The sequence below is a fragment of the Camelus bactrianus genome, chromosome 19 (assembly GCF_048773025.1).
Source record: "Camelus bactrianus isolate YW-2024 breed Bactrian camel chromosome 19, ASM4877302v1, whole genome shotgun sequence".
Lineage (NCBI taxonomy): Eukaryota > Metazoa > Chordata > Mammalia > Artiodactyla > Camelidae > Camelus > Camelus bactrianus.
In genome coordinates this window covers 10,928,148-10,941,647 of record NC_133557.1, presented here as the reverse complement: position 1 = coordinate 10,941,647, position 13,500 = coordinate 10,928,148, and the positions used below count along the sequence as shown (strand labels likewise).

Sequence of the window (13,500 nt, the reverse complement as noted above, 5' to 3'; positions counted from 1 at the left end):
TAATAACATGTTACACTTTACTGCTTTGTCATGTACACAACAAGATGTTTATTGTGGGGAAAAAAAACCCAGCAAACACAGATAGACAAAACAGAAGAAAATAAAAATCACCCAAAATCCTGCCACACGAAGTCACCGCTTTAAAAAGCAAGGTGGAGAAAAAGTTCATGCAATATGTTACCATTTGTGAGAAATTATTTGTTTGGATTGATGTATGTTTGAATAATAAATATGAGGAAGTATAAACAAAAAGACAAAAGAAAAAGAGGTAACTGCTGTTAATGTTCCAGTGATTTTCCCTTTCAGGTCTTGAGTGTGTGCATTGTGAAATGGTCACCACCCTAAGTCTAGTAATCATCTGTCACCATACAGACTTATTGCAATATTATTGACTGTATTCCTTCTGCTGTACATTACATCTCCATGGCTAATGTATAACTGGAAGTTTGTACCTCTTAATCCCCTTAGCCTATTTCTTCCCCCACCCTCTCCCCCTACCCGTTTGTTCTCTATATCTATGAGTCAGTTTTTGTTTTGTTTTGTTTTTGTTTTTCGTATTTCACATATAAGTGAGAGCATATGGTACTTGTCTTTCTCTGACTTATATCACCAAGCATAATACCCTCTAGATCCATACATGGTATTGCCAGTGGCAAGATTTCATTCTTTTTATGGCTAAGTAACATTCCATTGTATATATACACCACATCTTCTTTATCCATTCATCTGTCGATGGACACATAGGTTGCTTCCATATCTTGGCAATTATAAATAATGCTGCAGTGAACATTCTTTTCACATTATGAATATTTGTAACTTCAAGATAATCAAAACAGGTGCCAACACCTGTGTGTTCTTCTCTTTCAAAGGCTGTAGTTGGATGGGATGTGGGAACACTAACCCAGGAGTAGAATTTTACTGATGTTCTGTGTTATTCTCTTCACAGCAGTTTTCAGCCCTGACAGAAGTGCTCTTCCACTTCCTAACTGAACCAAAAGAGGTAAAGTATCTTGTGAGAAAGAGAGTTCCCGAGTCTGGGTCTCCAGTCCTGAGATGCTTAGAAAGTGAAGTCCTGGTTTGTGCTGTTCCCTCTCTGCAGGTGGAAAAGTTTCTGGCTCAGCTCTCTGAATTTGCCGCCACCAATCAGATCAGTCTCGGTCCCCTCAGAAGCATCGTTAAGAGCCTCCTTCTGGTTCCAAATGGTGAGTAGCCTCTCCCAGCAGCTGAGGCCAGAGATATTACTTGAACATCCCGTCAATCCACAGAGTTGGCAAGCGTGCTCTGGGCACTGATCCAGAGCATTCGGTAGTGAGCCCGACATGGGCGGGTCTCACAGTCTAGGGAGGGAAGCCAGGTAAACAGACAACCGTGGTAGAGTATGACCGAGGTGCAGCTCAAAGCGCAGTCTGCATCCTGGCTTCCAACCCCAGACTTACCCGGTCCTCTACATGATAGGTACAGAAGTTGAGAGTAAGCATTTAGAAACTTCTATAGCAATTTGACAAAGTCTCTTGAATCTACTAACTTTTAAAAATGGAACTTGTATTGTTTTTAATGTAGTAAAATAGACATAATATAAAATTGACCTTGGGGAGGTTATAACTCAAGTGGTAGAGCACATGCTTAGCATGTACGAGGTCCTGGGTTCAATCCTCCAAGTACCACCTCTAAGCATAAATGAATAAACCTAGTTACCCCCCCCAAAAGAATAAAAATTAATAAATTTTTTAAAATCATGGTTAATATTAAAAATAAATTTTAAAAATTAAATTGACCATTTTAACTATTTGTCTTTTCATTTCATATTTCTAGGAATTAATTTTCATTGTGTTTTACAAAAATATCAGTCCATGATGGATTGAAAATTTAAAAAGATAGGTCTTTTGACGCAGATGGTTTGAGAAGCAGTGTTTGCCTTAGAGCATTTAAGGAAAGTTTCTGGCCAGGAGGGTGGTGATCACAAAGGTTGAGCTGTAGGACTATTCGTTGTAGCCCTGTTTATAGTAGAGAAAAATTAGGAAAAGTCAAATCACCCATCAGCTGGAGTTTGGTGTAATGAGCTGTGGCCCATTTTCACAGGGGACTATCGTGGTGGTCAAGAACTTTAGTTTGGAGGACCTGGGTGTGAATCCCAGTCTGACCCCTGATAAGTAGTGTGACTTTGGCTAGGTACCAGATTTCTTTCAGCCTCTAGCAACAACCTTCCACTAGCTGCTTGTCCCCCCTCTAAACTTGTTTTCGGTGCATCCCTGGGGTTGTTTTGAAAATTAATTAAGATAAGGTTAAATTAAATGCTTAGCACAGTACCTTAGTAAAAGGTTGCTCTTATTTTTCAAATTATGTAGAAATTTAAAAAGAAGCTGTGGAGGAAAATGTAATGATATGGAAAACCTTTCAGAATATTCTGCTTAATACTGTCTACCACAGTCCTATTTTTGTGTTTAAAAAAAAAGTTAACTGTGATTGTATCTGACTGGGCATCAAGTTGTTTTGTTTATTTTTAGCTGTGTATTGTCTAAAAAGTTGTTAGAATTAATTTGGCAATTTAATGAAGAGGTAATTGTATTTAAAGAGAGAGGCGACATTTGAGCCCAGTCTTAAAAGAATGAATAAATGTTGACCAGGCTGAGAAGAGGTAAAACAGCATCCCTACTTTGCACATTTTAAAAGTCAGTAATAAGCTGATCTTCCCAAGCTCTCAGCCCAGTGGTGCACTAAAAGTTGGGAGCTTAATTTGTTTGTTCCTGTTGGGCACCTTCCCATATATCTTAGTGCACATCCTTTCCCTTGCCCTGTCTTGTGCTCCTAAGGTTCAGGGCGCTTCAATCAGAACATCTCCGAGATTTCCAAATGTGAAATTTTATGATCCTCTATGTGATTCTTGCGTTCTTGCCCTCATGACAGGTTAAAAGCATGAGAACCACAAGGCTGGATGGGAACTTGCAGTCTTTTTAACACAGGAATAAATTTTCATTAAAACAGTGCAGAACAGTGCAGGGAAAATCCCCTTTTGATCATCCTACTCTTGTCTTTAGAAATAATCACAGTACAATTTTGGTGTATACCCTTTTATATTTTTACATATACTGACAGACACACATATATGCATTCACGTAGTTTTGTTTTTCATAAATAGCAGTAAACCATAGACTTGGACTGCAGCTTGCATTTTTGTTCTTCTGCTATCTGCAGTGTACCATGGACTGAATGTATCTTCTTTTAGTTAATCCATTTCCTATTGCTGGACATTTCAGTTATTCTGACTCTTCACTCTTAGAAACAATACCGCGGTGAACATCCTTACGACATCCACGTACTGCACGTTTGTGAGCGTTTCGGTAGGATGGGCACCCAGAATGCAGAACCAGAAGTTTTTATGCCCTTTGTCAATCTCACTGTAGGAATGAGTCTGTCAGTGGGTGCATACCTGTTAGCCGTTGTGGGCGCTGATTTTCAGGAGACCTCTGTCTGGTGTCCTCCCTTCTTTCCTGTCCTTCCATCTCCTCTCTGCTTGCCGTCTTCCTCCATCCTGCCAGAGCCTTAGTCCCTCCCAATTCTTGAGCTCCAGCCCCTGTGCTGCTACTTTCAGAAAGTCATCCCAAACCATTTCAGTCCACAGTGACCTCCCTTCCTCTTAGCAACCGAGATTTCTTCTATCTGCAGCCATCGTGGACCATAATCATTTTGTTTTCTGTTGTCGGTGCTGTTTGGTATGTGTCTGTCCCATGACCCTAACAGAGAGCTAGTTCCTTGAAGTCAGGGACAGTCCGTACTACTTTCCTAAACCACAGTTATCAGTAAAGTGATGACAGAGTGTGGGAGCTTTTAGACCATGCTGAGTGAGTTGAGCTGAATTTGGGAGATCCTGTAATCCTCCCAGCGGATGTTGGGTGTATAATCTTCAAGCAGGATTGATTATCAATGTTGATAGCAGGTCGTTTTATATAGATGCAGACAGCACAGAGGAACTAAAAGCATACCATTCAGAGGTGGGCTTTGCAGGCTTGTTTGGATTTGCGTGTCGGTCCTATCACCTAACAGAGCTGTTGGACCTTGGACAGATCAGCCTTTTGGATTCTTAGCTTCTGATCTGAAAAACAGAGTAATAAGAGCAGTTTATGGTGTTGGTGCTAGGAATAAATTAGTTAATACACATAAAGCACTTAATACAGTGCTTGCTGAACTTTAGCATTATTTATTCATAGTTCAGTTAGAGTCCTATGCCTCGATATCAAATCATCAGATAAAACATTCCTTTGTCTAATGGAGAAGATCTGAATTCACTTCACCTCTTGACTATTTAACACCCCAAAGCTTTTCAAGTTCTAGAATCCACCTCGGGTTTGCTGTGCTTCTCAGTAGCACTCAACAATTTCTGTTTATTTTACTCTTCTTTTTGTTCTTATACAATCTGACTTTTCTCTTCCTGCATAGTTTTTCTGCTTGAATTCTCCATTTCTTCTAGAGCATCTCCTAAGCATCTGAAATGGTAGCTTATAAGTCTCCTGGCTTCTTCCTCATCTTTTGGCCTGATGTGCCATCTTCTTTTTGATCCCAAAGGCTGCCATCCCAGAACAAGTTCCCAGCCCTTCATGCCTCGTTATGGCAGTGACATCTCCACCTCTCTTCTTCCATCCTGGATTCCAGGTAGCCCTGGAATGCAGGTACAACTTGGATCCTTGGATCCTGCAGCTCCTCTCAACTATTTACTTTGCAGAATGAATTTGTTTGTCGTTAACTTGGCTTTCAAGGCCTTCTCCAGTCTAGTCTGAAATGCAAGGCCTTCGTTCTCTTTCCCTTCCCTCATCCTGGTCTTCCCTGTGCGGTAAGACCTCATTGTAGAAGTGCAGCCTGTTAGAGCTGAAGGCACCTGGAGAACCCTCCAGATCCCTTTTCCTCAAAATTAGTGTTTTCATCCAGAAAAGACTTCTGTGGCCAGACAAGGTCGTAAAATACCATCCCTCCACCCCCCAGCCTTGGAATCTTGGAGATTCACAGACACATTCACATATCTCAGGCTCTGAAAGGTCCTGCAGTAAAAAGCAACCTGCTTAACCAGTATCTGTGAAACAGTTAACTATGGAACGCTTCCTTTTTTAGAGGTGGAGGGGGGAATGGAGGAGGGTCAAGTAAAAGCTTTGTAAAATGCTGATCTAGTCTGATCTTTGTCTTGGAGATAAAGAAACAGAGCCCTAGAGAGGAGAAGTGACTAGCTTAAGATCTTACAGTGGAAAAACTGGGGCTAGAACCTCCCTTGATTAGCTCAAAACCTGTGGATTTTTGTGTGTGTTTTTATTGTTCTTTAATGTTTTTCTTTCTTTATTTAGTATGTAATTCTTAAAAGCATCTGACTTGGACGTTTATCAACCCATGGCCAAATTGCTTCATCTGTGCCCCATCTACTTCTCCTTACTGCTCTACAAACTGGATTATTTCAAAACAAATCTCAGACATCATATCATTTTATTCCTCGTTCCTAGTTACGTATCTCTAAAAGATAAAGGACTTTTCCCTGTTTATCAAACTACTATGCAATTATCATATCTAAAATTAAAATGTGCAGTCAGTGTTTAAACTGCCCCATTGTCGTATGCATTTTGTTTGAAAGCGTTGTTCTCATCAGGATCCAGATAGGGCCCCCACCTTGCATTTGGTTACTCAGTGGCCCTTGTGTGCTTACTTGTCACTGTGGCTGTTTCACAGCTCTGAGACCTCAAGCCAAGCAGTTAACCAGTGAAATCAGTTTCTTCAGGAATAAGATGGAGCTAATACTAGTAGCTCATACACTGTTACAAGAATGGAGAAAGATAATGAATGTAAAGTGCTTGCTTCAATAATAAGGTGGTAGCTACACTGCTGCTATTATCATTGTGATGATGATTATGAGTTGTCTCCCAGAAAAGATTACAGATAATGTCACAGTAGGGCCACAATTTAAGCCTGTTTTTACTTTAATACTTAGCAAGGTATCTGGCCCTTGTGGGTACTCTGAACTGATTGTTTTGCAAGGAAAGGTGATAACTCACCTACCCCACTCCAAAGGAGTCTATCTGGCTGAACAACAGCAACAACAACAACAAAGGAATAATTAATCAGCATTGACAATAGTCACAAATGGTCTTCAATCAAATGTTGAACTAACTTCCCCAGGGCTCCCAACGTCACCTTACCCTGTTGCTTTTCTCTATGGCACTCTTCAACAATACTTGATGTAGCTTACTGATTTGTTACATTATGGTTATGGTCTTTCTCCGGAAAGAATGTGAGCCTCATGAGGGATTGTTGTCTGTTTGGTTCATTGACGTTCCCCAGCTTGCAGCAGAGTGCTGGCGTGTAGCAGGTGCTTCGTAAGTCTGTGTACAGTGACCATGACCTCTGTTGCCCTGTGAACCTCGCAGGGGTGGATTCAGCTGGTCAGCCTTCAGGGTCAGTAATCACCAAATGAATGGGGCTCACCATCCTCTCCCATCTGCTTCCTCCTCCAGGGGTCTTTACCAAGGCTTAGTTCTCATTACACTAAACAAGTTTACATAGGTTTGGGATGGAAGAAGTGTGTTTGCTAATTTTCCAGCTGTTTCCTGAAACCCTCACCCTCACATACACCACTGTCTTGTCACCCACATTATTTGATAGTAGTGGGGGTTTGCCTAAGGCAACTGCTCCTGTGACAATTGGAGTTCTAGGACTTTATGTCTGTGTTTAAAGGACATTCTCAGATTTCCCCCAGTGATATGTTCTGGTGACTCCAGCCCTGGAGTTCACACAGTTTTCTGCCTGACATAGGGTCAGGGTGCTTTGGACAAAGGAATCACCAAAGGAAAAAGGTGAAAAAGAAGTTAAGGACGTAAGGCCTAGCCTGACACAAATGGATACAAATTTTCTAAAATACGGCTCCTGCCTGCCCCAGGTAATGAGGTGACATCAGGATGAAGAGCTTGCTCTGTGGCCCTGCAGCTTGTTAGCCTTTGTTGTCAGTCGCTTTCAAGGCATCTCAGAATGACCTGGAGTAGAAAGAGGCAGCTCAGAATGAACTCTGGCCTGTAGGCTACTTTGTCTGCCACTTGCTGGCTGTTGTGGCCCCAGGCAATTCATTTAACCTTTGTTTGGGGGGCAAGGGGTAACTTTTTTTTTTAATTATGTAAAAAGTACAAGAAAGGAAATTAAAATGGCTCACTATTTTGCCACCTTCACATTAAAAAAAAAGTACTTGCAGCTAGAAAAATTTTAAATGACGCAGAGAAAAATAGTCCCACCAGTCCCTTTCCCCAGAGATATCTACTCTTTAAATTTTTATGGATATGTTCTGAAAAACTGTGCCTTACCTCTGTCTACATTGAGTGCTACCTTATTCTTTTTTTTTTTTTAATTTGTTTTGAGGGGGAGGTAATTAGGTTTATTTATTTTGGGGGAAGGTACTGGGGATTGAACCCAGGACCTCACGCGTGCTAAGCATGTGTTCTGCCACTTGAGCTATACCCTCCCCCAGCTTGTTCTTTTTAGAGACTCATAGTATTCCATTGTATTCCTCCCAGAGGGAACTGCAAGGGCAAATGCCAGGGGGTAGGAACCTGCCTGGCAAATTACAGGAAAAGCTGAGTAAGCCAGGGAGAGAGCACAGGGTCCTGGCGGAGGCCAGACCCTGCTGGGCACTGTGAGAACTTTGGATTTTACTGGGAGTGAAACAGGAGCTGTTAGAGGGTTTTGAGCAGAGCAGAGACATGGTCTGACTTAAGTTTTAACAAAAGCACCTTGGCGCCCAGGCTGCTGTGTGGATGCACCAAAACCAGTGCACCATTCTTAACTTTCCCTCTCCTCTGCCCATGTGGCCGAAGAGCTTCCCAGGTAGATCTCAGCGTATTTTGAGGGCATGTCTATAGGGTGAGTTCTTGGCAGCACCGTTGTTGACTATGGATTTGCCAAATTGTCTCCCCTCAAAGCTTAATCCTTCTGATCTTTAGTTTCTTGGTAAATTAAAAGTTACAATAATAATCTCTACCTCAGAGTACTGTGGGCTCATCAAACAGAATATTCGATTTGAACTGGGTATAAACTAAGGAGTGGACACGTGGTAGCTAGAAGTTCAGTGGGTCAGCTAGGAAGTAGCCCCATTCTTGGAGGGCTTTTATGGCTGAGGTTTCCTGGGGTCTTGCCTTTTTTATTTCCCTGTGGCTTCCTTTCTCAGTCTGATTTTGGAGATAAAAGATTTCCTCCCTTTGTTGACATGGTTTATTTTGCAGGAGACAACAGCTTTTAGGATTGTTTTTCTGGAGTGTGATGGGGGTTGGGGGCTCAGGTTTAGGGTGTTACTTCAGGGCCTTCCCTGGATGGCGGTGGATGTCTTCTTACTCTTTAGTCATCTTCTGGAAGACCAAGAAGTGGAAAATTTTAAAGTGGCTGCCAGATTGTGACTCTGGACTGTAGCCTGCAGGTGGAACATTGAGAAGCCCAGATTGCTGGCAGCACCTGGTTTTCAGGAATTGGGCCCTGCGAGCAGAACAAATCTGCCCCCATGGGTGTGTTCCCAGAGCTGCAGAGGGGAAGCCTCCACAACCCCTCTGCCAGCAACTTGGGAACCGTAACCAAACTGCTTAGTTCATCTTGGTTACTTCCTGAGAGCTGATCTTCCTCAGCAGCGCTGCCCAACATGTAGATGGAAACAATCTGTAAGCTGCGCTGACCAGCACTGTGGCCCCTGGGCCCAGGTGGCTGTTGAGCGCTTGAAACAGCTCCGGCAAGCAAGGAACAGAATGTTAAATTTTGTTTCACTTTAATTCACTTAAAGTTAAATAAACGCGTGCATTTAGTGGTTACATCTCACTTGTGCCCCGCCTGACGTGACATGACACTGGGCTCCGGAGGCTGTGGCCTTTCCTCAGATCAGGTACCCCGTCCCTGAGCCCCTGCCTCTCACGTCTTCCACACTTTCTGGACAGGCCAACACCTGTGTTGTATGAGAAAAAGAATGTGCTGCCTCCTTCTCCCCCATGTCGGATGCTCCCTCCTCCCCGGCTGGATTGGGGTTGCCCTGAGCGCTGCGTCTCACGGGCGCCTCTAGTCATCTGTGTTGTTTAGGCTGTGCCCGAGTACCGGCTGCCAATTGATTTGCCCTTTTTGACTGATTTCTCCCCTGTCTCCCAGGTGCCCTGAAGAAGAGTCTCACGGCCGAGCAGGTCCGGGCTGATTTCATAACTCTGGGTAGGTCACCACCCAAGGTTGCTCAGGGTGACCGGCACTGCGGCTCTTCATTATGTTAATGTCTCCTTCTACTCTCTTGTAGGTCTTAGTGAGGAGAAAGCCACTTACTTTTCTGAAAAGGTATCATAATTCCTCTTAACCAGGGTTAATTTTGATGGCTTGCTTTTTATTTCATGAAAAGAAACAAACTTAAAGCACAGACTAAGGAAAAATCATCAATCATTGTGTGTCATTCCCCCAGCTTAATGTTTTTCATTTGGTTTCATGCAAATGACATACATCCAGCTTTTAAACAGCGCTATTTAGTGCATCTTTCATTTTTTCCCTCTGATTTGACTGAACATAAATGTCATACAGTTTCCGTTCCAACCTGGGTTAAATCTTAGAATTAAAACATTTGTATAACCTCCTGCCTCTCTACTCCCCTCAGCCCCCAGATCTGTGCTCATAGGCCAAGCCCTTGGTTCTGCGTTCTTCCTACTGTCTGCCTAAAGACTAAACATGCTGTGTTGGGGGCAGAGTGAAGAGGGGACATTTTTCCCATTGTTATGACTTTGGCTCTTTGCTTTTGTTCCAGTGGAAACAGAATGCCCCCACCCTTGCTCGATGGGCCATAGGTCAGACTCTGATGATTAACCAGCTTATAGATATGGAGTGGAAATTTGGAGGTAACTAGTTAGAGCCATTCCTGGGTCATTTGGGGGACGTAGGGTTGGGTTGCAGAGGCTTTCGATGGCTTCGCTGGGGAAGCGGTCTCCTCAGTCTCCCGAGACTGTTGGGACCAGCAGCTGCTCCTCTGTGTCATTGTCCACATTCAGCAGCAATTTCTGTCCATGGCTCTCAAAAAGCTCACTTCCTGAAAAGCACATCTTGCCGTCCTCATACTGGCCCTCACATGGCTTCTGCTGTACAACCTGCAAGATTGGGGTCTTCAGAGTGTGCCCTCAGTCACTTACTGTTTTTCTCTTTTGTGTCATAGTGACATCTGGGAGCAGTGAACTGGAAAAAGTGGGAAGTATTTTTTTACAAGTAAGTCTCCTCCTGATCCTTGAAAATTGGGAGATTTTTCACTTGGTTAAAAAGTGTCAAATCTACATTGGGTTTCTTTAATATCCAATGAAATGGATGTTCCACTGAAGTGCCTCATGTATCTCATAGCAAAGTGATCAGCCAGAGATGTGCTCACAAACATGCCCACTTTCAGATGAATAGGATATGGCTGTGATTCTTGCAGGTTTGATTGGTCTTATAGTTGTGGGAATTGTGAAGATGTTTTGGTGGTGGACGATCCAGATTGCTCCTGAGTGACTCTCAAGTTAGACGCTGGATGCTTTGACATTTACGTAAAGTTCAGGTTTCAAGAATTTCTTTGCCCAAACATCGTCATTTTAATTTAAATATTCTTTTCCTTTTTTTCTTTTTTTTCTTTCTTGGATCAGTTAAAGTTGGTCATTAAGAAAGGAAATAAAACCGAAAATGTGTACATAGGTGAGTCCAAATTCCCACTTGAGCCTTTTCACTTTTCCCTGTTCTCTTTAATCACTGGGCTCGGGAAGCCCATCACTGTCATAACCGAGCTGTGGAGCCACCATTCTGCCACCTTTGCTGTCATAAACGATAAGCCATTGGCAGGTTGCAGACCTGCGGGGTCTCCCACAGTTGAAGACTTTTTTCCTAAGGGGAAAGGAGCAGGGGGGGAATGGCGATACCGAAGAGCAAGAAGCTCTGGCTGTAGGAGTCGCGGTGAATGTCCCGAATGACGGCCTTTCATCCCTTTGTGCTTGGGAGTTAATGCCATTCTATATCCCCCCTCCTTTTTTTAAATGGAGCTGAGAACTTTCTATGTTCAAGGCTCTCAGTTCTTTATTATGATCAATTACCCATCAAGAACTGCTTAGGTTAACTATAGCCAAAAAAGAAGAACAATCTGTGGGTGGAAATTAATTTTCTTGGGTGATTCTGCGGAGTTGGAAACATTTACCTGAAGCCAAATTTTCTCTCCCCAGAATTAACCTTGCCTCAGTTCTACAGCTTCCTGCACGAGATGGAGCGAGTCAGAACCAGCATGGAGTGTTTCAGCTGATTTCTGTCCCCTGCATCTCCCCCTCCCCTTGTCACCCCCTTCTCCCCTCGCCACCCCCTTCCCACCCCCACCCCCACCCCCGGGTGACTGCTCCGCTGGGAGAGGCAGCTTACTCCCAGGCCTGTGGGCCACTCCTTTGGACCCGCTGGCTTCTTGGAAGCCCAGGTGCAAAGGTCTCTGAAAAACAACGGGATTAAGTACTTAAAGAGCCTGACAGGATGACCTTCCTGAAGAGTCTTTGTTGAGGGACCCTCCGCCACCTATCTCCCGGGTCACCGTTTAGATATTCAGAGAGGCGATTGCATCTCAGACGCAGGGGAGGAAATAAGTTGAGTCACCTCCCCTTCAAAGTTCCAGAGTAAACAAATGGTCTGCCACTCAAAATACACACTGATTGCCCTCCCCTGCAAAAGAGCAAGGGCTTGTTTATGGCTGAGGAAGAGGCAGACTCTCTGAATGACACAGGCGGGGAGGCCCCAAAGCAGGCTGTGTGTGCGGCGGCGGTGCATTGCTAATCAGTCCTTCATGGGGCACCCCTGTAAGGATACTGCTTGGCCTGCTCTGAGGAGAACTGAGGCTAAACTCTGTCCTCGTTTTCAGGTTTTGCCTTGTAATGAGGTGGGCCTTTTGAGGCTATTTTAGCTTGTTTGGGTTCAAGCTGATCTTCTCTGTGGGTTAAATGATGAATAAAAAAAGGTTCTGAAGAACGAATCTGCATCCAGGCATGTCTCTGTGTGTGGATGAGGGAGTCACGTGCCTTGTAGAGAGCTAGTGCTCTTTTTTTTTTTTTTAACATTTTTTTATTGAGTAATAGTCATTTTACAATGTTGTGTCCAATTCCGGTGCAGAGCACAATTTTTCAGTTGAGAGCTAGTGCTCTTATCTTCGAAGATGATCTTCCTGGTTTTGGTGACAGCCCTGGGTCTTCAGTGACATTAGCTGCGGTCCAAAGTTGAGATTTGTAAGAGCAGTTCAGGGGAAACTCAGGTTAAAAATATCATAAAAAGCAGAGCAAGTGAATGTTTTGTGTTCAGATGACTCTAGCCCCAACCTGGCAAGTGACTTGTCTGCCTCCTATCTCTTCACTCCTCCTCAGAAATTTTTTAAAATTTTGAGTAGGTAGAGGGAGGGTATAGCTCAGTGGTAGAGTGCATGCCTCGCATCTGTGTGGTCCTGGGTTCAATCCCTAGTACCTCTACTAAAAATAAATAAATAAACCTAATTACCTCCCCCTAAAAACAAACAAAAAGCAAAAAAAAATTTTTTTTGAGTGGGCAACACATGCCCATGATTCAAAAGATACAGTGTCAAGTAATTTTTTCCTCCTGGAGGCAGCCCCTGTTACTGGTTTATTGTGTTTTTCTGGACACACTTCATACACTTGCAAATATACACGCATAGCATTTGACTTCTCTTCCCACGCAAATGGTAGCATACTGTACACACAGCGACCTGCACCTTGCTTCCCCCCACCCAGCCCCACTTAACTTGGAAATGGTTACCAGTCCGAACAGAGAGAGCAGCCTCATTCTTTGTAACAAATGCACCACAGTTTCTTCACATGGATGATTTTTCAACCATTTTCCTGCTGATGGGTGTTTAGGTTGTTTCTGTTCTTCTCTTATGAACGATGATGCAACTGAATTTTTGGTAGGAATTTTTTGTATCTATATATCATTTTACATGCATAGAAATGTATTTTTAAGGTAGACATATGGATGTAGAATTGCTGTGTCAAAGAATATGTGTATTTATCAGAGTATAGAAGGGGTAAAGCAAAAGCCCCTCTGCCCTGTCTCCGTACTCAGTTCCCCTGCCGCCCTCCTCCAACAGGTAACCCCAGGTGTTCGTTTCTTAGCTGTCCTTCCAGAGAGTTTGCCCCCATGTGTAGACAATCGGAATCTGAATTTTTACTCTTTTTTTGTTGTTTATGCAGATAACTATACATATATTCTAGTGTGTGGTGGGGTTATGACCAGCAGTTGCAATTTTGATAAATAGTGCCAATATTAGTGTTCCCCAGAGAACAAAACCAACTGTGTGTGTGTGTGCACTCATGTGCGTGCGGCACGTGTGTATGTATGTATGTGAGAGAGAAGGAGAGGGAGAGTGGGGGAGGATTGGTTTATTTTAAAGGATTGGCTCACAGGATTGTGGAGGTTTGGTAAATCCAAAATCTGTAGGGTAAGCTGGCCAGCTTGAGACCCAGGGAAGAGTTGCAG

General features: G+C 43.4%; 1 protein-coding gene across 3 annotated transcripts in view; it reads left to right on the top strand.

Annotated features, from left to right (window-relative positions):
- COMMD7 (COMM domain containing 7) overlaps nt 1–13,500 on the top strand; it is a 35,978-nt gene that overhangs the window by 6,013 nt on the left and 16,465 nt on the right. Inside the window, exons 2-9 of one of the 3 annotated variants that reach the window (XM_074347126.1) lie at nt 950–1,000; nt 1,100–1,202; nt 9,139–9,195; nt 9,278–9,315; nt 9,773–9,863; nt 10,175–10,224; nt 10,635–10,683; nt 11,202–11,989. In XM_074347126.1, coding sequence (XP_074203227.1) covers nt 950–1,000; nt 1,100–1,202; nt 9,139–9,195; nt 9,278–9,315; nt 9,773–9,863; nt 10,175–10,224; nt 10,635–10,683; nt 11,202–11,278 — 516 coding nt within the window. In that variant the 3' untranslated portion in view covers nt 11,279–11,989. Of the gene's footprint in view, nt 1–946; nt 1,001–1,099; nt 1,203–9,138; nt 9,196–9,277; nt 9,316–9,772; nt 9,864–10,174; nt 10,225–10,634; nt 10,684–11,201; nt 11,990–13,500 lie in introns of those variants that run through there. The other 2 variants (XM_074347125.1, XM_074347127.1) reach the window with 2 other exon arrangements.